This window comes from Mesocricetus auratus, unplaced genomic scaffold (genome assembly GCF_017639785.1).
Source record: "Mesocricetus auratus isolate SY011 unplaced genomic scaffold, BCM_Maur_2.0 Super-Scaffold_100037, whole genome shotgun sequence".
Lineage (NCBI taxonomy): Eukaryota > Metazoa > Chordata > Mammalia > Rodentia > Cricetidae > Mesocricetus > Mesocricetus auratus.
This window is the reverse complement of record NW_024429215.1, coordinates 1,206,935-1,227,556: the sequence shown is the minus strand read 5'-3', so window position 1 is coordinate 1,227,556 and position 20,622 is coordinate 1,206,935. Positions and strand designations below refer to the sequence as shown.

The 20,622-nt window shown below is 43.9% G+C and overlaps 1 protein-coding gene across 1 annotated transcript in view; it reads left to right on the top strand.

The window, feature by feature from the left end:
- Positions 1 to 20,622, top strand: part of LOC121135297 (vomeronasal type-2 receptor 116-like) — a 168,860-nt gene that overhangs the window by 86,656 nt on the left and 61,582 nt on the right. Inside the window, exon 3 of the mRNA XM_040733820.1 lies at positions 9,897 to 9,924. Within this exon, the coding sequence (XP_040589754.1) occupies positions 9,897 to 9,924 (28 nt within the window). The remainder of the gene's footprint in view (positions 1 to 9,896; positions 9,925 to 20,622) is intronic.

Below are 20,622 nucleotides of genomic sequence, written 5' to 3'. Positions count from 1 at the left end.
CATTCCTGGGTTGCTTGTTCATAGACAAGTTGCTCAATCAGGGGCATAGCTTGTTCTGAATCACCAAAGATGCGACTGGCGGCCTCTGTCATTCTGGCCACAAAGTCTGAAAATGGCTCTTGGGGTCCTTGGACAATCTTTGTAAGGTGTCCACTGGACTCTCCCTTTTGTGAGGGCCTTCCATGCTTTAATAGCGGCGGCCGACACCTGACCATAGACACCCCAGATGTAGTTGGTTTGATTAAGGGCATGTTGACCCTGACCTGTCAGCATTTCAAATGTCCACTGCCTCTGATTCTCATCTTCAGCCGTGGCATTAACTCTAGCTTGTGCCTGGGCTGCATCATACCAGAGAGCCTTCCATTCCATGTATTGTCCCATGTTGGGAAGCACTGCTTTCACTGTCGTCTGCCAGTCAGTGGGAGTCATGGCAAAATTAGCAAGCCTTTCCACCTGTAATGTGGTAAAGTTAGCATTGACCCCATAATTACGAACGGATTCGGCCAATTCTTTGATTTGATTGTAATCTACAGGGGTATGTACTCTTCCGCCTTCCGCATTCTCGAATACTGGAAAAGCTACTTGTATTTTTCTCCGTTCCTCTAAAGGTAAAAAGGAGTCAGTACCAGTATTCAGCCGAAGCTCATACTGCGGAGGCGCTGAGGGGCGTGAGCCCGCCGGATTTATAGGTGGTGGTCTCACATTCATTTTTGTTTTCAGTGGCCGGTGTCTATCAGGGTGATATCTTTCTTCCTCATACCGTGCCACCTCCTCCTCTAGACCACCTTCTTCGCTAGAATACAGAGTGTCAGAATCAGAATTATCTAGCTCCAAGGCTTCTAGCTCTACTGTAGGGTATAGACTAGATTCTGGCTTTTTCTTTTTCTTAGATTTGTTAGGGGGTGAATGATCACTCCCTTCTCTCTCTCCCCTTTCTTAACTTCTTGGGGAGGGCCTTTTTTCTTAGACATGTCTTTCCTTTTGCGAGCTCCCATTCTCTCACTCCGTTCAGTTTCTGACATGCTATCCTGAACTTCCTCTAAGGTTCCCTGACTTTCTATTATAGCAGGGTGACAGGCCTCATCCTCCAAGCAGTTTTTAACTAGCTTCCAAATGGCTTTGGTACCTAAGTGGAGATCTCCTTCTGCATGCTTCCTGTCTAGTTCTTTACCTAGCTTGTTCCATGAGGCCACAGTGAGGGACCCGGAACAAGCATACCATGGTGCCACTCTATCTACCTCCTTCACAAAATTTTGAAGTGTTCGTGGTGCAATTTTGAGATCTCTTTGTTTTAGCACAGTCTGTAGGGCAGTAACCACTGACTGTGACAACCCCATCGCGCTAGCGGCTTATCTAAAAACGGCGCTCAACTCCGTTACCAGACTGACAGCACCAGACTGACAGCACCAGACTGACAGCACCAGACTGACAGCACCAGACTGACAGCACCAGACTGACAGCACCAGACTGACAGCACCGTTCTGTCAGCACCAGCCACGATGAAGGAGAAGGACAAACAGGACTAGCACCAAAGCCTCCACTGACCCGTCCCACGGTGATGACAAACTAAGGCCAAAGTCGAGAAAGGGGGTATTCAGGATAAAGCATACCTCTCTGAACTTACGTCCCTGCAGTTCTGAATCCGCCCCGTCTTCCGAGGGGTCTCCCGCGGCGCCGGCGATGTTGAAGAGTTCCCGGGTTTCGGCACCAGATGTCCCGCGCTACCGTCTCGCCAGCAAGAACGACGCAGAACACTCGGATCCTTCTGCAGTAAAGCTTTAATGCATCTTGAGAGATAGATGATCAGCTTCTTAGAGGGAGACCCCAAGCTAAGAAACCCAGCCCCTTATATAAGCCTAGGAGCTCCGAGTGAGACGTGTAGAGCCGGGATTGGTGGTTTGCACATCACCCCAGATGACGCCACGGGAGAGGCACAGCTTAAACGGTTAACTCCAACTGACAGCAGATGTCAGCGCCATCTTCTAACGGTTAACTCCAACTGACAGCAGATGTCAGCGCCATCTTCTAACGGCAATAGCGATAGCGAGGGCGGCTCCTCACAGGAGGGTTTGTTCCAATGTCTCTCCATAGCAGACAAATTATTACTGTCTAGGGTCAAAAAATTTAAAATATAAAGTATGGTGGATAACTGAATATTGGTGGAGGTGACATATTCCCCTTTTTTTATTTTTTTAAAATACTGTTTGAGAGTGGCATGGGTGTGCTCCACAATGGCCTGTCTGGTGGGGTTGTGAGGAAGACCAAAAGAGTGGACAATGTGATGTTGCCTGCAAAAGGCACCAAAGCAATTGCTGGCATAGGCAGGACCATTTTCCATTTTTTAGGGCATCGGGAATGCCCATGTAGGCAAAGGCCTGCAGGCAATGAGAAATAACATCTTTAATCTTCTCTCCTGAGTGGAGAGAGGCAAAAGTCAGTTTAGAATACGTATCCACCAAAACATGAATATATTTTAATTTCCCTGCCTGGAGCAGGTGAGTTATATCCATTTGCAAAAGATGGTTGGCCTTGAGGCCCCAGGGATTTACCCCATCATTGGGAGAATTATGATAAGGGGCACAGTCAGGGCACTGAGAAGTAATCTGTGTAGCCATGGATAGGGGGCACCTAGTGTGAAATTTAATGGAGCGGGCATTTTGATGGGCATGCTGCTGCTGAGCGTATAAGACCCTAGGGTGTGTCAAGGAGTCAGCAAATTGATTGCCCTGGGCAAGTGGTCCTGGAAGTTTTTATGTGTATGAATAAATCCCACATAAATAGGGTAGATGCATTGCCAAATAAGATGTTGGAGCTGAACTAATAAGGAATGAACCTGAGAGGTTGGAAGAACATGTGGACAGGTTTCTAAAGGTCTGACAATGTTGGCAACATAGACACTATTAGTATATAAATTAAAGGGCTCCCCCTCAAACATTTGGAAGACCATCAAACAGGCAAACAACTCCGCGGCTTGTGCTGACATCTGCACTATGGGTACCCTCTTCTTCACCTGAGAAGAAACCACCACCACGAAACCTTTAGAGGAACCATCTGTAAAGACTGAGCGAGCTGCAATAGAGGGCTTTCCTTTAAAATGTTGCAAAAAATCACAGGGTGTTGTTTATAAAAAGACATCAAGGGGGTATTGGAACAATGGTTATCAAACTTGGCACCTGTAGATGTAATAAACAGGGTCCACCCATCATGGAAGGTCTGTAGATGTTCCATCTTCTCTTTATCATAAGGAAGAATAATTTTATTAGGACTATTTCCAAAGGTTTGGATGCTAAATTTGTGTGCCTTCCATAACAATTGTAAAATCAGATTATAGTAGGGGGCCACTACCTTCTTAAGGGAGGCTGACAAATGTATCCAATAAATGGGGCCAGTCTGCCAAAACACTGCACTTGGAGAAAAGCTAGATGAAAGTACAACCAGAACAAAAGGCTGCCCATAATCTATACGCCGAAGGTGCGCTTGCTCTACACTTTTTAACAACAATTGTAGGGCATCCCTGGCCTCTGGGGTAATCTGTCTAGGGGAAGTCAGAGCGGGATCCCTAGGAAGAATATCATACAGGGGTTTAAGAGCCACTGTTTCAATAGAAAGAGAAGGGAGAATCCACTGCACGTCTCCCAAAAATCTCTGCCAGTCATGAAGCGTTTTTAAATTTGAACAATCAATTTGGAGTCTTTGGGGCCGGAGGCCAGTTTGTTGAATTTGATGACCCAAGTAAGTATAAGGGGGTCTCTTTTGGATCTTTTCTGGAGCCAAAATAAATCCGCGGGCTTCCAGGAGCTCTTGTAGCTCTGCAAAGGCTATGTAACATTGCCTCTCCTTGGCTGTGGCCAAAAGAACATCATCCATGTAGTGGATAATGTAAAGATCAGGGAACTTATGTCTGAGGGGATCTAAACAGACAGCTACATAAATCTGGCATGTAGTTGGACTGTTAGCCATCCCTTGGGGGAGCACCACCCATTGGAAGCGAAGTGCAGGCTCCCTAAAGTTAATTGCAGGAAGGCTAAAGGCAAACCGAGGACTATCTTGAGAATGTAGGGCAATGGAAAAGAAGCAAACTTTCAAATCAATGACAATCAAATGCCAGTCTTTAGGAATGGCCACAGGTGAGGGAAAGCCAGGCTGGAGTGCCCCCATGGGCTGCATGGTCGCATTTACAGCCCTCAGGTCTTGTAGTAACCTCCACTTTCCTGATGGTCCCCTCCAATTTTTCTTGAACCAGCTGATGAGCCACCTGGAGATTTTCTGCTGGTAAGGGCCACTGTTCCACCCATACTGGATCATCTGGTAGCCATGTGTTAGGTATGGGGGCTGGTGGCACAACAGTGACCCTCATTAAAAATGGCTAAAACCCTTCCTGTTCCCTGGGGCCCTGGTATTCAAAGGGGGGATGCCATTGGGCAAGTCTCTCCCTGCTCTAGTTTATCTAGTCCCTTCCCCTGACTCCAGCCTATCCCTTGCTGGGGGGCCCCGCTTTTGGACTTGGGTGCCTGGGTGGTGAGGACCACTCCCATTTCTCGTAGTCGGTCTCATCCCAAGAGGTTGGTAGGGAGGCCAGACAAACATATTGTTGAAAAAACCCTGTGTGCCCCTCAGAATCTTGCCACTTTAGCATTCTGAGGCTCTTTTGTGGCACAGCCTGTCCTATTCCCTGGAGGGTAACCATCCCTTCCTGCTTGGCCCAGGCAGGGGGCCAGATTTTGTTTGAGAGGACATAAATGTCCACACCAGAATTATAAAACGCCTTTGAAGGACTTGCCTTCTATCTTTAATGTAAGCTGGGGGTGGTTCTCCATGGTGGCTACCCAAAATATTGCTGGACCAGTACTTCCAAAACCTTGGTTACCCCTTTTCTCTTTAATTTTCCGAGCCTCACAAGGAGCTGTAGGGAGGAGGAGTAACTGAGCAACCCGTTCTCCTGCTGGGATGGCAACAACCCCACTGTCCACTGATGTCATTATTTTAATCTCTCCCTCACTATCCTGGTCTATAACACCGGGGTGTACCTGGATGCCTCGAAGAATAGGACTGGACCTTCCCAAAAGTAGTCTGACTGTTCTTGGGGACAATGGTCCATGTACCCCAGTGGGGAGGGCCTGGATCCCCATCTAGGGTGTTAGGACTGCCTGGGTGCATGGACCGATGTCCAGTCCTGCACTGCCTGAAGTAGCTCTAAGGAGGTCTGAGATATGAAGGGGTTGCTCTGGGGGAGTAAACGAATCTTTCTGCTGCCCACAGCAGGGGTCATTGCCCCATACACATGGGTTTTTGAGCCCTGGGGTGGGCCCCTCTTCCAGTTTTTTTTTGATTATTAATAGCAGGAAGGAAATTGCCCCCCAAGTCAGTTCTAGAGTAGCAGTCAGTGGTCCAATGATATCCCCTTTGGCAGCGGGGACATAAACCAAGTCTCTTGAGACTAGTAGTATTATTTTGAGGGTACTCTCTATGGAAGTGTCCCTCCCTACCGCAGCTTAAATTGTTTTTCTCCCTCCCTGATTAGATCTTTCTTTTCCCCCTTGGGGTCGAATAGCAGCAGCTAACACTTGGCCCTGGATGAAATTACCATCAATGTCTCTACAGATCCGGATGTAGTCATTTAGACTTTTGTTGCGGTAGGGGTGAAGGGCCTCCTTACAGTACTTATTTGCATTTTTGAAAGCCATCTGTTTGATGACTGGCATCGCAGTCCCAATGCCCACAAATATTCTCTCAGGTACCTGACTGAAGCAGTCTACAAAGTCTTGGAAAGGTTAGGTGGGTCCTTGAAGGACTTTGGACAGGTTATCCCCTCCTTTCTTGGAAGGCAATGCTTTCCAAGCATCTTGGGCTGCTGCTGCCACTTGGGCATAGACAGCGATGTCATATTGCATTTGTTGTTGAGCGGTGGCATACTGAACACTCCCAGTAAGCATCTCCACATTTCTCTGGGGCTGTCTAGCCTGTGCATTTCTTTGAGCTGTCTGGATGCATCTTTTTTGAAACTCACCTCTCCAAATCAAATAATCTCCCCCGGACAAAGCTGCTCTGCAAAGCTCCTGCCAATTGCCAGGTGTGAAATTAAGAGGCACAAAAGATTCCATTAAGGAAAGTGTAAAGGGAGCCTGTGTTCCATAGTTTAGAGTTGCCTCTTTGAGTTGTTTTATATCTTTGAAACTTAAAGTGTCATGGCGCCAAATGACCTACTCAGGATTGTTTGGGTCTGGAACTTCCATTACTGGGGCCACCACTGGGCAGCATTGGATCCCTCCTCTGGGTCTTCCCTCCAGGTCCGAGAAGGAGGAGTACCTCATTTTAGAGTATGGAGGAGGGTTTCTCTCCCTGTTCTGTGCTTTTTTAAGGGCCGCGATCTCAGCAAGTAACTGTTAAGCTTACTTAACAGTCTGAGCTAATTTCATTTTCTAGGTCTGACAGAGTAGGATATACCCGATTCTGAGTGGAGTCTCTCTTTTTGGGTCATGCCGCGAGATCTCTATTCATTCTTTTGTTGTTGCTAAGAGACTCCTCCTCATCCTCACTAACAATGGAGCCTCTAGTTTCAGGCAGGGTTTCTCTAGAAGATTCATCGTCACTCTCTGCCTCAGAACTCAGGGAGGCTTGAGTCTCAGTCTCTTGTAACTCTGAAAAAGCCTCTTTTGTGGCCTGGACTACCTGGCAGTGGCTAGCCTTATCTGTCAAAAGTGCGCCCCTCACTAATCTCCATAAGGAGAATGTGGATGGGGGCAGGGACTCAGATCCCTCTTTTCGTAAATGTTGATGAAGATCACAATGAAACTCCTCTGAATCTGGGATATTTAAGCTTCCCAGTAAGGAACCATGGACTGGCTCATTCGATTGATTTTAGGAAGCTGTATAGGGTTTTAGACATGACTACGGTCCCTGGTCCTTCAAGCAACTTTTTAACTTGATACTGTAATTTAAGCTTCCTGGAACTATAACCCATAACCCATCCATTCTTTTTTTTTATTTTCCCCAATCTGTCCCTGGCCAGAAAAGAGAGATGAACCCACCCACATTCCTCGCTTTCACGATCTCGGTGGAACCTCCAATTGCCGTGCCTCCTGTGCAGCCTGCATCTGAGATGATACAGAGACCGGTCGGTTGCATTAAGAAAACTTTATGCTCCCCAAATTGGCTTAGGAGGACTTTCCAAGAAAAACACTTCCCTTCACAAAGACTTCTGCCATCCATACATGCACAAATCTCCAACCGACCTCTCACACAACTCTCACAGACCTCTTACTTCCTCCTGGCTGGTGGTTAAATCTATGGCCCCAGAATTGGAAAACAGCAGGGAGTAGCTAGTCATGGGGAAGATCAAAGTCATGGTGTTTCAGTGAGTGAGCCCTTATCAGAGCACTTATCAGGAGCTTATGGCACTGAATTGTTTTCAGTAAACATGTATTCAGTAAACATTGTCTCGCAGGTGCCTGCTCCCAGGCTGATGGAGGGGTGGGTTTCTGAACAATGTCTGGTATCCCCACACACTCCCATCTCTATAATCTTACCCTGTCTCCTGATAACCCTTCTCTATACCTAATCCCTGATAACATACCTGGAGGGACTGTCAGGGTGGCCTTACCAACTGCATCTACTCACCCCTCCTAAATTCTTCCCCTATGTTTTACATTTTAGTTAAATTATTTCCCTGCCTTAACTATTATTCTAAATAAGATGTGCTTTTTGGACTGGGAGGTGCAGGACCAGGCACTGAGACTTCATTCCTTATGCTCTCAAACTGCCATTACTCAGAGCTTTGGACCTCTATAGATAATGACATCCATAGCTTAGAAAAGGGCATCACCTGCCTCAAAAACTCCTTAGTCAATAACCAAGAAACAGTTGCCCCCTTATTTTAAAATGTGAAGGAAAATTCATAGTCTTACATATAGCAGTGAAGTTCCTATAGTCTCTACTATCACATCGCTATGGAGATTCTTCTGGAAGGATCCAGCAAAGCCATACTTCTGAATGAAGTGAACATACACATTATCATAGGTCACTGCATTCTAAAATATGCCATAAATGCATAAAAAAGTGAGCCTGACAACACTGCAAATGTAAACATCTTTGAAAATGTAGGAATATAATTCTGGTGATTGCCACACTTATTCCATGACACAGCTAAAGTAATAACCAAGTTACTTGGAATGAAAACTGAATAGGAGGGTAACCTCTGTCATATCTGAACCATTTGAATGGGATATTCCCATGTTAAAGAAATGTCTTTTAACAGACATAGAGAGACAAGCAAACAGATCAATATTACTCATTACACATCATAGAAATTTCATGAACAATTACTAATTATAAGAAAGATGGGCAAACTGGGTGTGCCAGCTCATGCTTGTAATTGATTCAGGAAACAGGAAAAACTGTGGTACCTTGCGAATCAAGATTTAGCATTGGCATCATATTTTTGGAATCCTCGTTCAAGTTGTCCTGAGCATATAATAATCAACTGGCTGAAATATAAATATTGAGAAAAATAAAATGACCTTGGCTTAGGGAAAGAGCTTCAGTCCACTGAGTCTGGAGACCCCTGTAGGTATAAAAGGCTAAGTTCATTATTAAAAGTCGAACTGAGTCTTCTTTACACAGAGACTAGTGAACTCACACCCGAGTCTCCAAATCCTGGACAGGCAACTATCACACCATAAGGAGTAAACAAGTATGCCTGCTTCCTGGTCCTTTATATTTATCATTTTTTGTTCATAATGTTAACATACAAAAAAAACTTACAAGAAACATTGGATGCTAATTATGAAGATTACTGGACTCTGAGTTCCTTTCATTGATAAGAGAAGAAAGTCTTCTCCCACAGCCAAGAACCACATTCTCCTACTTGACACTGACCAGGTTAGGATGATGCTATACAATGACTGGCTTAGTTTAGAATCCTACAGCTCCAACCCTACTATGACCCCCTTAACATTATTGTTTGAAGTTTATTCTGTTTCCTGTTTTTTTTTCTGAATGTGTTTTCAATTTGGTGCATACCAAATCTGGAAAATATATAAATATCCTGTCATCTATATTTTTACAACCATTCTGTGTAATAATTGTATGTTTTAGTGCCTGAGATTTGTTTCCTGCATGTATCTATTATTAATTTGGATGTGCATTATATGCTTTTTCCTTTTGTTGGGGCCCAAAGTTGAAAATTGCTGTGAAATTGTTAATAATCCTTGTATGTGGTCCCCATTGGCATTGTGTATATCTCAAGGACTAGGGTACTTTCCACCAGTGAAACTTCTGGTAAGCTCTGTCTGCACAGAGTTTTTGTCTCTTACCTGTCTTTTTGTGTACCCACCTGCCAAGGTACCTCTCACACAGTATTATAACTTAGGTGAGTTTTCATTTTGGTCTTTAAGTTTCATTAACTTTCTAAGTTATTTCACATACTTACCAGTTTCCCTTCCCTTCTCTTCTCACATTCCCTCCCCTACTCTCCCTTGTAGCCCCCAACCACTCCTCCTCCATCTCCATAAAGAATGGTGCAGGCCTCTATTGGGAATCAACAAAACATGGCATCAAGTTGAGGCAGAACCAATGTCCTCCCCCTGCATCAAAGGCCTATTTCCTGATAACATAGCATGGAGCTCCACAAACAGACCAAGCTACACAATTGTCACACACATGCAGAGGGCTTAGGTCAGTCCCATGCAGGCTCTCTATCTCACTGTCCAGGGTCCATTGCTCCCAGGAGCTCAGGGCAGCTGTTTCCATGGGTTCTGGTGTTTTGACCTCGATTCTCCTGGCTCCTCCTCCATATCTTTGACATGACTCCTAGAACTCACCCCCGTGGATGCCTGTGGATCTCTGCATTTACTTACATCAGTTAGTGAATGAACTCTCTCTGATGACAACTAGAGTAGTCACCAATATAATTATAAGAGATGGCAAGTTCAGGGCACAAATCCACTATTTCTAAGAATTGTAGCTGGTGTAACCCTTGGGGATTCCTGGGTGTTTCTGTAGCACCAGGTTCTTCCCTAACCCCAAAATGTCCCCCATGAAGATATATCTTTCAGTATTCTGCCCTACCTTAAGCCCCCAACCCTGCTACCCAGATCCCACTAGTACCCATCTTACCCATGCTATTCCACTGCCCTCAGTTTACCCAGGAGTTCTTTTCTATTACACCCAGCAAAACTTTAGGTGACCATAGAATGAGAAAAAAAAGATATTTCATGATAAAGCCAGATTTAAACATTACCTACCCACAAACACAGCCCTACAGAAAGTGCTAGAAGAACTCCAGTTAGCTGCACTCACAAAAACACCAGCAACAGACATTTGCACAACAGCAAAACACAAAAAGGAAACACACACACACACACCATAACTACCATAGCAAGAATAAAAAATCAACAAAAATTAAAAATCACCTGGGATTAACATCTCTTAATATCAAGTCACCAATAAAAGTGACAGACAATCAGAATGGATATGAAAACAGGATACATTCTGCTGCTGCATACAGGAAACACACATGAACTGGAAAGACAGACATTACCTCCATACAAAGAATCAGAAAAAGATGGAACTGAAAATCAGGCCAGTGTAGCTACCCCAATATGTATGACTCTATAACACATTTTGCTTCCTTATGGTTTTAGGCAAATCCATCCCCAATGATGTCCAATCAAAAAAACAATGTGAAGAATAGTTTAAAGTTTGCTTCCTACCACATTGATGATGTCACAAGATGTGGCTTCTTCCTTATTCACCTGCAATATCTCTACAGCTCAGAAACTGATTTTGTGTCCTGGATCTGAAATTCACTGAAACACACCATGGTGGCTGTCAGCTACAGAATGTTGTAAGCATTCTAATCTGGTTTTGCTGAAGGGTGATGCCCATCACCTCCTTTCTCAGTTTCTAAATAATCTGTAACATTTATAAGACAAACTTGAATGTGGAATGTAATATGTAGAACTTTTAGAAACCAGACCATCTGTTTTCCAAGCAGTCTTCCCACTGTGCAAGAAAAGCAATGCCTGAGTGTGCACAATGGACAGTGATATTACCAGCACACAGTCTCCCATGCCAGGACGGTGGAACATCCCCCTCCCCAGGGAATCCGCAGTAAACAAAGCTCAGAGTTCAAGGGCCACTGCCCAGGTCAACACAGGGACCAACAGAACCTCAATCTGGCTCATGTTCCATCCCAGTCCAATCAGTATAGATTCTGAGTGCTCAGCCAATCTGCTCTTCCTGATCTGGAGACAGTGGCCCCCACACTTACTATGAGATGGCTTGGGGTCTTCATTACAGCTCCCAATTGCATAACAACAGGAGAGTCCTGGAAAGAACCTATAAGCTACCTCCAACAGGTGTTGCTAATGGCTAAGTCTTCACAAAGTTTCTTATTAGTTATGCTGACCCTGTTTGGCTTTAGGACATTAGCAATCACCCTACTGATTGAGCAGAGACCAGATGACTCAAACCACACTGGCCCTCCCTGCATTGTCTTTCCACACTCCAGTCAGGCAGGGTCCTGATGTGAGAAATTAGTAGTGTAGTTAAATATTTTAATCACCCAGAACACTCTCTGTTCCTTTTCCAAGTCAGAGGGTGCTCTATGTGTACATTCAATTATACCCTCAATGTCCAGCACAGCCAATCCTTTGCTTCAAACCCTGCAACCAAACACAGTTCACATTCAAAGAGTATCTGATGTTAAAAAAAATGCCATGGAAGAGAACACAAGGGAAGGGTTATGGGAGACCTTGTAGGCAGGAATGAGCGAGTGCAAATATTTTCATATAATCTCAAAATGTATATTAAAATGTTGAAACAGGGGCCTGGAGAAACGATTCAGTGGTTAAGAGCACTGGATATACTTTCTAGGGTCATGAGTTCAATTCCCAGCAAGCACATGATGGCTCACAACCATCTATTATGAGATCTGGTGCCCTCTTCTGGCCTGCAGGTGCATATCCTGGCCCAACACTGCATAATAAATCTTTTTAAAAGTTGAAACAGGCATTCTGGCCAGGTGCTCCAGAGACTATGGATTTGTATTAGAGCACACTATTTCTCTCATAGCTCTCTTCTTAAACCTGGATAAGCTGTCGTATTAGACAGAGCAACACCATTTTATCCAGTTCTCCTATTTAGGTTGAAATGGAGTAACTACAGGAATTTGGATTCATGATATGTTCTGTTCTTTATCTAGATTCTTGATTGCCTGATCCTGGAAACTGAGAAATTGCCGGTCAGGACACTAATGGAACATTTAAAATTGATTACCTGACTCCACATGGGTCATCAGGATCATGCTACCCAGAAACTCACACACCTCCTTGGAATTTTTGGGTGGTGGATTCAGGGCTACAGCCTGTTTTAGTCCCTCTGTCAGCCATCTCTGATCATCCTGAAGCTGATACCCTAGGTAGGTGACTTGCTTCTTACAGAACCAAGCCTTTTTTTTTTTTTTTTTTGCTGAAGCCCGATATCCCAATTCCCCCAACCTTTGTAATAACATTGGAAGCAGTCATGTTCTGATTCTGTGGCCAGAAGAAGATCATCTACATATTGGAGTAAAACTATATTTGGGTTGTGGACTCGGAAGTCTGCCAAATCTTGGTGCTGGGCTTCATCGAGAGGGTTGGTTAGTTCTTGAACCCTTGAGGAAGTCGCATCCATGTGAGCTGGCCAGAGTACCAGGTCCCAGGATCTTTTGATTCAAAGGCAAATAGAGGCTGGCTCTGAGGTTTCAGTCTGTGGCAAAAGAATGAATCTTTAAGGTCGAGCACCATATACCAGATGTGGCTTGGAGGCAGCATGCTCAGTAAATTGTAAGGGTTGGGTAATGTTGAATGAATGTCCTCAATCCTCCGATTCACTGCCTGGAGGTCCTGCCTATAGTCCCCCATGCCTGTCTTCTTCACAGGGAGGAGGGGAGTGTTCCATGGACTATGACAGGGTTTAAGGATACCCGACTGCATTATCTTGGTCTTTCTTTGTCTCCCAGGTCCTTAGATTGTCTATGTCTATTTTTAGACTCCTGCACTACGGTGGCCAAATTTTTTGTTAATTCCTGATGTTGCTTTCTATCTCTCTTGTCCTCTGTCTCCTCCTGCAACTTACTAAGTCTCTCGTTCTATTCCTGCATCTCCCTTTTGCTAAAAAAAAAGTCTTTTCAGCCTATTTCACTAAGTCCTGCAGGGTATATCCCTGCAGCCCCTCAAGACATTGTAACTTAGTGCGTGTATTGGGTGCTGACTGTCCGATGAATTACATGATTATGTCAGCTTCCCTCTCCTGGGCCTGGGGGTCAAAAGGAGTATACATCCTGTAAGCCTCCATGAGGCACTCTAAAAACCCGGTGGGGGTTTCTTCCTTACATTGAGTTACTGCATGTACCTTAGCCAAATTTGTGAATTTGTGGGGCATCTCCCTGCCCCTTTGGGACCCACCAACAGAGTCTGGTGATAGACACGGTGATGCTCTCTACCATGTGGTGTGTTGAAGTCCCATTCCAGGTGGGTTAAGTGAAAGTGTGCCTATATCTCATTGGGAAGCTGGGTAATTCTTCTGTCTGGCCCCAGGACGTTCTTTCTAGCAATAGTGGAGAGACCACCTCGAATGCCCATTCCTGATAATGAACTTGATGTCTGTAACCATCCTGGAGCCTTCAATCAGTGACTGATGGAAGCAGAGGAAAACACACACAATTAAGCACTGAACTGAAGCCAAGGAACCCAGTGACAGAGAGAGAGGAGTGATGAGCAAATTGGCAAAGAATGGGCTGGCAAAAACAGCAGAGACAGCTGATCTGAACAGGGGAGTGCTCTTGGACCCCAGACCGACAGTGGGGAGGCCAGCATGGGACTGATCTGGACTCCCCAAATGTGGGTGTCAGTGAGAAGGCCTGGGCAACCTATGGGGCCCTGAGCTGTGGATCAGTGTCTATCCCTGGTATACAAACTGTCTTCATGTGCCTATAGCACAAAGAGAGATGCTCTCTCAGCCTGGACTCTTAGGGGAGTGCCTTGACCCTACCAAGAGTAAAATGACAGACTCTAGATATCCCCTATGTGGAGGGATTTGGCAGTAGGGTGGGAGGGAGGGGGAAGGGGAGTGCGGGAGGAGAGGAGGGACAGGGAACTGGGATTGACATGTAAAACAAGCTATTTAAAATTAAAATAAAAAATGATTAAAAAATGTAATCAGTGTTGTAGAGCTTTTGCCAGTCATGGTCAGCTTAAAAGACATCAAAGAACACATACTGGAGAGAAAGCCTATGAATGCAATCAATGTGTTAAAGCATTTTCAGAATGCTCTAACCTCCACAGACATGAAAGAACACATACTTGAGAGAGACCCTATGAATGTAATCAATGTGGTAAAACCTTTGTATGTATCTTCAATCTTATAATCATACTGCAGAGAAACCCTATAAATGTAAGCAGTGTGGTAAGATTGTGTAATTTGTATATCACACTAATATTTGAGGGCCTGAGAAAATTCATACAGAAAGGGATTTTAATGTACAGGTATTGGTAAGATCTTCAACCAACACCTTTAGTAATATAAGATTCTGGAGAGAAAAATATCTGACAAGTGTGAACAATCTGTTCAAACATTATGATGTCTATATTTTTTTGCCCCTGCAAACTCATGTATCCAATATTGCTATGAATTCACTGGTGATGAAACCCTTTTTGATTTCACATTTTTTATAAAAATAAAAAACATCATTCAGATTGGTTGCGTTCTCTAAATTCAATCCTTATTGCTTGCCTTCTGTTACATGAACAAATTCATGATGAAGGGAAACTGTTAAGACGTTAAATGCCTCAACACCTGGGTAAGAAGAATGAATGCTTGCAAGGGAATATTTTCATGTGTGAAAATCTGTTATTTGGAGATTTTTTAATTTTAATTATGTGATGTCAGGGTGGGATTTTGTGAATGTTCATGCTTCTTTCCAAGACAGTTAGACCCTTGGGTATTTCTGTAGCAGGAACAAGAGGAAATTCTCAGAATCCTGACCTAAGTGCTGGCAATGAACTTGGCATAATTTTGCTCACCTATATCTCTAGCCCTGTACATTTTAAAAATTGTTTTGGATCATTTTGATATCAGATATTTGGGAGGAACTCATGGAAGTGGAAATCCAGTTCATGTAAACAATTTGGTAAAGGCTTCATACTTGTCTTTAGTTTCAATAAAAACAAAACTGTTTTGTGGGAAGCTTTGTATTAGCAAGTTCACTAGACCCAAAGCAAATGATAAATGAATATTTTATTGGGGAAAATTAAGAGACCTTGTGGACTTCCTGCTCCAGAAGATGCAGTCTCTGCCATTTTGTCAGGATTCTACAACCTAATAGAGAGAGAGAGAGAGAGAGAGAGGAGCCCAACTAATGCTTCTGTGTCTTCAAGTCACATAAAAAGAACACAAGGCTCAGCACTGGAGACAACTTCTGACTTCCTCAGAACAGCTGAGCAGAAAGCCTGGCTCCAAAAAAACCCTCCATCTGACGTGCAGGTGCACTACCACTTCTGATTTGATAGTAATGCCTGAGTGACAGGACCAGGTGAGCAGAAGTTAGACAGCGCCTTGCAGGCAGCATTTGAAACACGGCAACCAAGCATTCAAATGGTCTTGCATAGATATAGAAGCTGGTAGGTCTTCCATCTAAACAACTCGGAATCCTGGGTATAGGTACATAGGTTAAACCCCAGAACTCAGGAGGCAAAGGCAATAGGATTTTCTGAGTTTGAGGGTACACTTTTTATTATTATGCATTTGCCAAGAGTTTGCTCTGAAATTTAGCAATACATATCCTCCCACAATGGAGCCCTCATCCAGCCTTCTGATGGGAGAAAGACTTATTATCTTGTTTGTGATCTGGTTCCTACTTTTCTTTCCTGATTGTCTGAAGTTCTTGTGACAACCAGGTAAAAAGCACCTTCCTTTATACCTAACCTCAGTGTACAACCAAAAAACAAACTTCTTTTGTATCCTTAAATCTATCTTGGTAGTTAATATTCTGGGCAACTTTACAGCTGTTTGAGATCATTCTATCCACATAGTAAGTGTAATGGGCTATACAAGCTAGCTAGACACATTGTGTCCAGGAGGAAGAAGGGGATACTCCTGTGGAGTGCAGGAAGACAGCATGGTCTACTATTGGATCCAGGGGCAAGTGAGTGCTATAGAAATTCAGATCTCTGCTGATCTAGAAAAGGTTTTTTTTCTGGGGTGGAAGCCTGGGTCCCTAGCCATTGTGCTGTGTCTTTAAGCAAACTGTAACCCTATGGGAGGTGCTTTTGTCACTCAGGCCTCTCTATCCAATCAGGCCCTAGGTGACCTGCCAGTCAGAAGTGCTACAGAGCCATTCTTGCTGCTGGCTTCAGGCTTGGCTTTGAAGAGAAACTGGTCTCAGTGGTTTTGTGTGCTGTGCTTTGAGCAAGGAGAGGCTAGAAAACCACAACATAGTGAACAAGTGACTGCTGTCCCCATGGGGAGTGGCAGATATTGAGGTGCTGGAGCTGGTGTGGTGGGTATTGTCTAGATCTGTATGGGAAGCTGTTGCCACACTCCCTGTCCTTTGAGGTCCCATGCAGTCCTTGAAAAGCCCTGCACTCTGAAGCAGTGCTTTCAGTGAGTTTACTCTATGGGTTGAGTCTGCTCTGAGCATTGGGAGCAGGGAGCTGTCCATAGAAACATCTTTGTAGTCAACATCAACATGCTTTTGGAGTACCCATGGAAAGCAGGTCACCACACTTGAAGAGGCCTAGATTCTTCAGTAACTTCTAGAGATTAGCACTTTGCATTAAACTTTACATGTAAAATTCATTTATTATTAATTTTGTGGGGGATGTAAAAGGCATCTCATATGTTGGGTAGTAATCCAATAACAAGCTGTGATGCTCAATAGTAAAATTGGTCATAAAAAGGATTTACAACTGCTTAGGAAATAGTAAGTTTCACAAAGTAGAATTTAGATGAGGGAGGACAATCTCTAAAACACCCAAATATACGAATGTGCTAACCAGGCCTGTTAGAGATTAGGATGGGAGGATATACATTTGTTCAATAAGATTGTCAAGACAATTGCCTCCAAACCATTACAAAGGAGCCAATCTTGATTTGCCACCAGCCACTAGGCCAATCCCCATATTAAAGTATAGGCTGATAACAAGCTATTCAAAGAGGCATTGATGGGTCACAAGCATCCTTCAGGACTGGTTTGACACACAGAACCTGTTTTCTTCTTGAGAAAAGCATAGTTATAACAGGTGGACAATAGGACACCAGGTGACAAGTATTTGAAAAGTAAAACACTGTTTTCTTAAGGAGTTTCCTGATCAAGCAACGCTTTGATTTAGGTCCTCAGGCAGTGAGGAGGAACATTCTAGGGAGAGGTCTTAACAGCCTGTGGCCTAGGACATGCGACTTTTCCCTAATGGAATGATGTATTGACAATAAAACACAGAGCATTGTCTAAAACCAAAACTTTGCTTGGGAGAGCTGGTAGTGGTAGTGGTAATACCTTTCTGGAGTTGTTTCTTCAGATTCGGAGAAACAAAGGTTTCTCAGTACATGGAGCTAGAGTTATTAGTCCCAAGGCCGCTGTGGCCTTAATGAGTAATAATCTTGAGATTCCCTTGTGTTTCCCTCATGCAGCATTGTTTGATTAGCCTCCTTCCTGAATTTGTCCCGTTGCAGGATAGTTTCCACAGACTTCACCGAAGTCTCTCATTTTCTTCTATTTTTCCCTGGAGTAGTAGAGTTTTTCTCCTAAAGAAGCTTATTTGGCATGGGGCATATGCTGTACAAGTCCTCATCACCCGACCTTTTATCTTTTCTCCATTCTCCATTTCCTATCATTCCCATCCCGCACCACCTTCACCTCAGGATCCTGTCAGTGAAGGAGGTCCTGCTGTTTAGCCATCTGTTGTACTTAAGAATCAATTCTGGAAATGTTTTTGTTGTGTTTTTCAGCCTCTGCCCAAGTAGCTAGATATGCTGTCTCCTGTACTTAAGTTGTTCAGAGTGTAACCTGGAGCATGAACCTAGAACACTCTTAAGGATGATGGCATGTATGAATTGCAAAATGTGTCCCTGGTAAGGCATATTAATGCTAGAATAGCTACACTTCCATTCTGATAGAAAACTTTTCTGAGGCAAGCTCTTTTATGTTCACTCAGGTGGCCCTGACTCCAGTCTGTTGCTGTCCAAGTCAATGACCTTGCTGTCTTCTGTACTATACGTTCAGGATTCTTAAATGAATGTACCACCTCACGTATTTGAAATTGTCAACATGAGTTCTGTATTTGACTATCTGGTGCATCCACAGGAAAATGATTCCCATGGGGGAGCATTGCTTCTGCCTTCAGACTAGAATAGGAGGAATAGTTTACACTGCAGGAGGATTCAGGATAGGCAACCAGCTGCTGGAGTGATGGTTATGAAAATGGACCTGACTGTGGTAGTGGGAATGTTTTTGTAATTTCCCTACATGTTTTCATTCATGTCATGTGAATAAGCACAGACAAGATTGAATGGCTGTACAGTTTGAAAATTTTACCTTGAGCCAATGAATGTTGAATTTGCAATTAGGTAACTCTCGTATGCACATATGTTATATCCTGCTTGCCAGAGTTATGTCCGCTCAGAGGCTTGAGAAGCAGACCAGTAACTGTAAATTTGTGTCATATTACAAAGCTCAGTAGCCAATATTGGCATATGTGGTAACATCAATCTGTCTCTTATTAATGACTGTAGTAATTTTGCACATGGGTTCTTTCATCTTGGTGAGTCAATATGGCAGCCAGCCACACAGCTACTGAAAAAATTTGACCTAGAAATTGTAGATCATATCTTCATACTCACCAATTTCCCTCCCTGCATGAATAAAATTTGAAATTAATCTAAATGTACACTAAAAGAGAAACCAGGCATGGAGGTGCAAACCGCTATTACCATCACCAGGAATGCAGAGTCTGGTTCTTTGATCCCAGGACTCAGGAGTTAGAGCCACATTTACAGGATAAAAAGAACAAACTAAGAGGCAAGGGGATCCAGGGGTGGTAGCCTCATCCTCACTTGGTCTGTTGTGCCTTCACAGGCTCCTCCTGATTCCTCCTGCTAAGACATCCAATTTCCTTAGTACTTACCAAGCAACGTTTACCCATGTATCAGACACAGTGAACTGTCTCTGAGAGCCCAGAAGACTGGGCCAAGGTGGCTTGGAGCATGTGAGACATTGTATGGGTGTTCTGGGGAAGGGCTCTGGTTTCCTCTGCCCAGCACACCACCCAGAAGACATTTGGATTCTTAGGCTCCCGAGTCCAACCCCACTGTGAAGGCACCATTGACCCATCATAATGGCTTGATGGCACCATCCATGTACACACGAGCTTATTACCATACATATAGGAAAGTCTGCCTGCCTGGCTGGCTCGCTGGCTGTGAACCCTGCCAGTGCCTGGTATCTTTGCAAGTCAGAAGAACTGGCTGGTCTGCTGAAATTAGAGTTATGGATGGCTGTCAGTAGCTTGTTGGTAGGATGTGACCACACAAGAGACAAGAGATATGACAGACAGGAGGGAACAGAAATGAGCTATAGTCCACCTTACTGTTTCAGAGATATGTCAGAGTTACCTGAAACAAATACAAATCCTTGCAAATCTCTGGATGTCCTCTGAGCAGAATGTAATTGTTGTTGAAAACAGAGACTCTTTAGCTGTTCCCTAAATACCCAGGAAAATTCTGAGGGCATGCAGAACCATAAGAGTTCACTGAGCACCTGTTTGTCTACTACTGTGTTCCTTCAAGTTTTTCTCAATTTAGAATGATATTGGCTATAACAGTGTCACCTTTACTATGCTTGAAGATTCTAGTTTTTATTTGACAGACACATGTTCACTCTAGTACTGTTGCCTTTACAGCTTTGATCATGAAGGCATGTTTAAATTTTTCTGGTATGGTTGTATGTTTTCAAGACAGTTTGTGCTTTTTTGTTGTTGTTTTGGCTTTTTTTGGTTTTTTGAATCAGGGTTTCTGTGGGACTTCGAAGACTCTCCTGGAAGTAGTTCTGGTAGACCAGGCAGGCCTCAAACTCACTGAGTTCTGCCTACTTCTGCCTTCCAAATGCTGGGATTAAAGAAGTCAGCTATGTTTTTCTTTCTTTCTTTTTTTTGATGTTTGTCTAGAAATGTTTTCTCTGTGTAACAATCCTAGCTGTCCTAGAGCTCATTTTATAGACCCCGCTGGCCTCAAACTATCTAAGATCAGCCTACCTCTGCCTTTCAAGTGCTGGGATTAAAGGTGGGCTCTATTGCCATGCTGGCTTGGTGGTTTCCATCAAAGACTTTTCTATATTCTGTATTTCATCTTTGATTGCCATTATTTGTGTGTAAGTGGGTACAAGTGTGATTTGCTTGTATTTTTCTTAATTTTGGGGGGCACAGGGTTTCTCTATGTAACAGACCTAGCTGTCCAGAAAATTGCTTTGTAGTCCAGGCTGGTGTTGGACTCAGACATCCACCTGCCTCTGCCTCCTAAATGAGTGCTAGGACTAAAGGACTGCACCACCACTTTACAGTGGCTTTTGTAATTCTTAAATGGTGTACATTC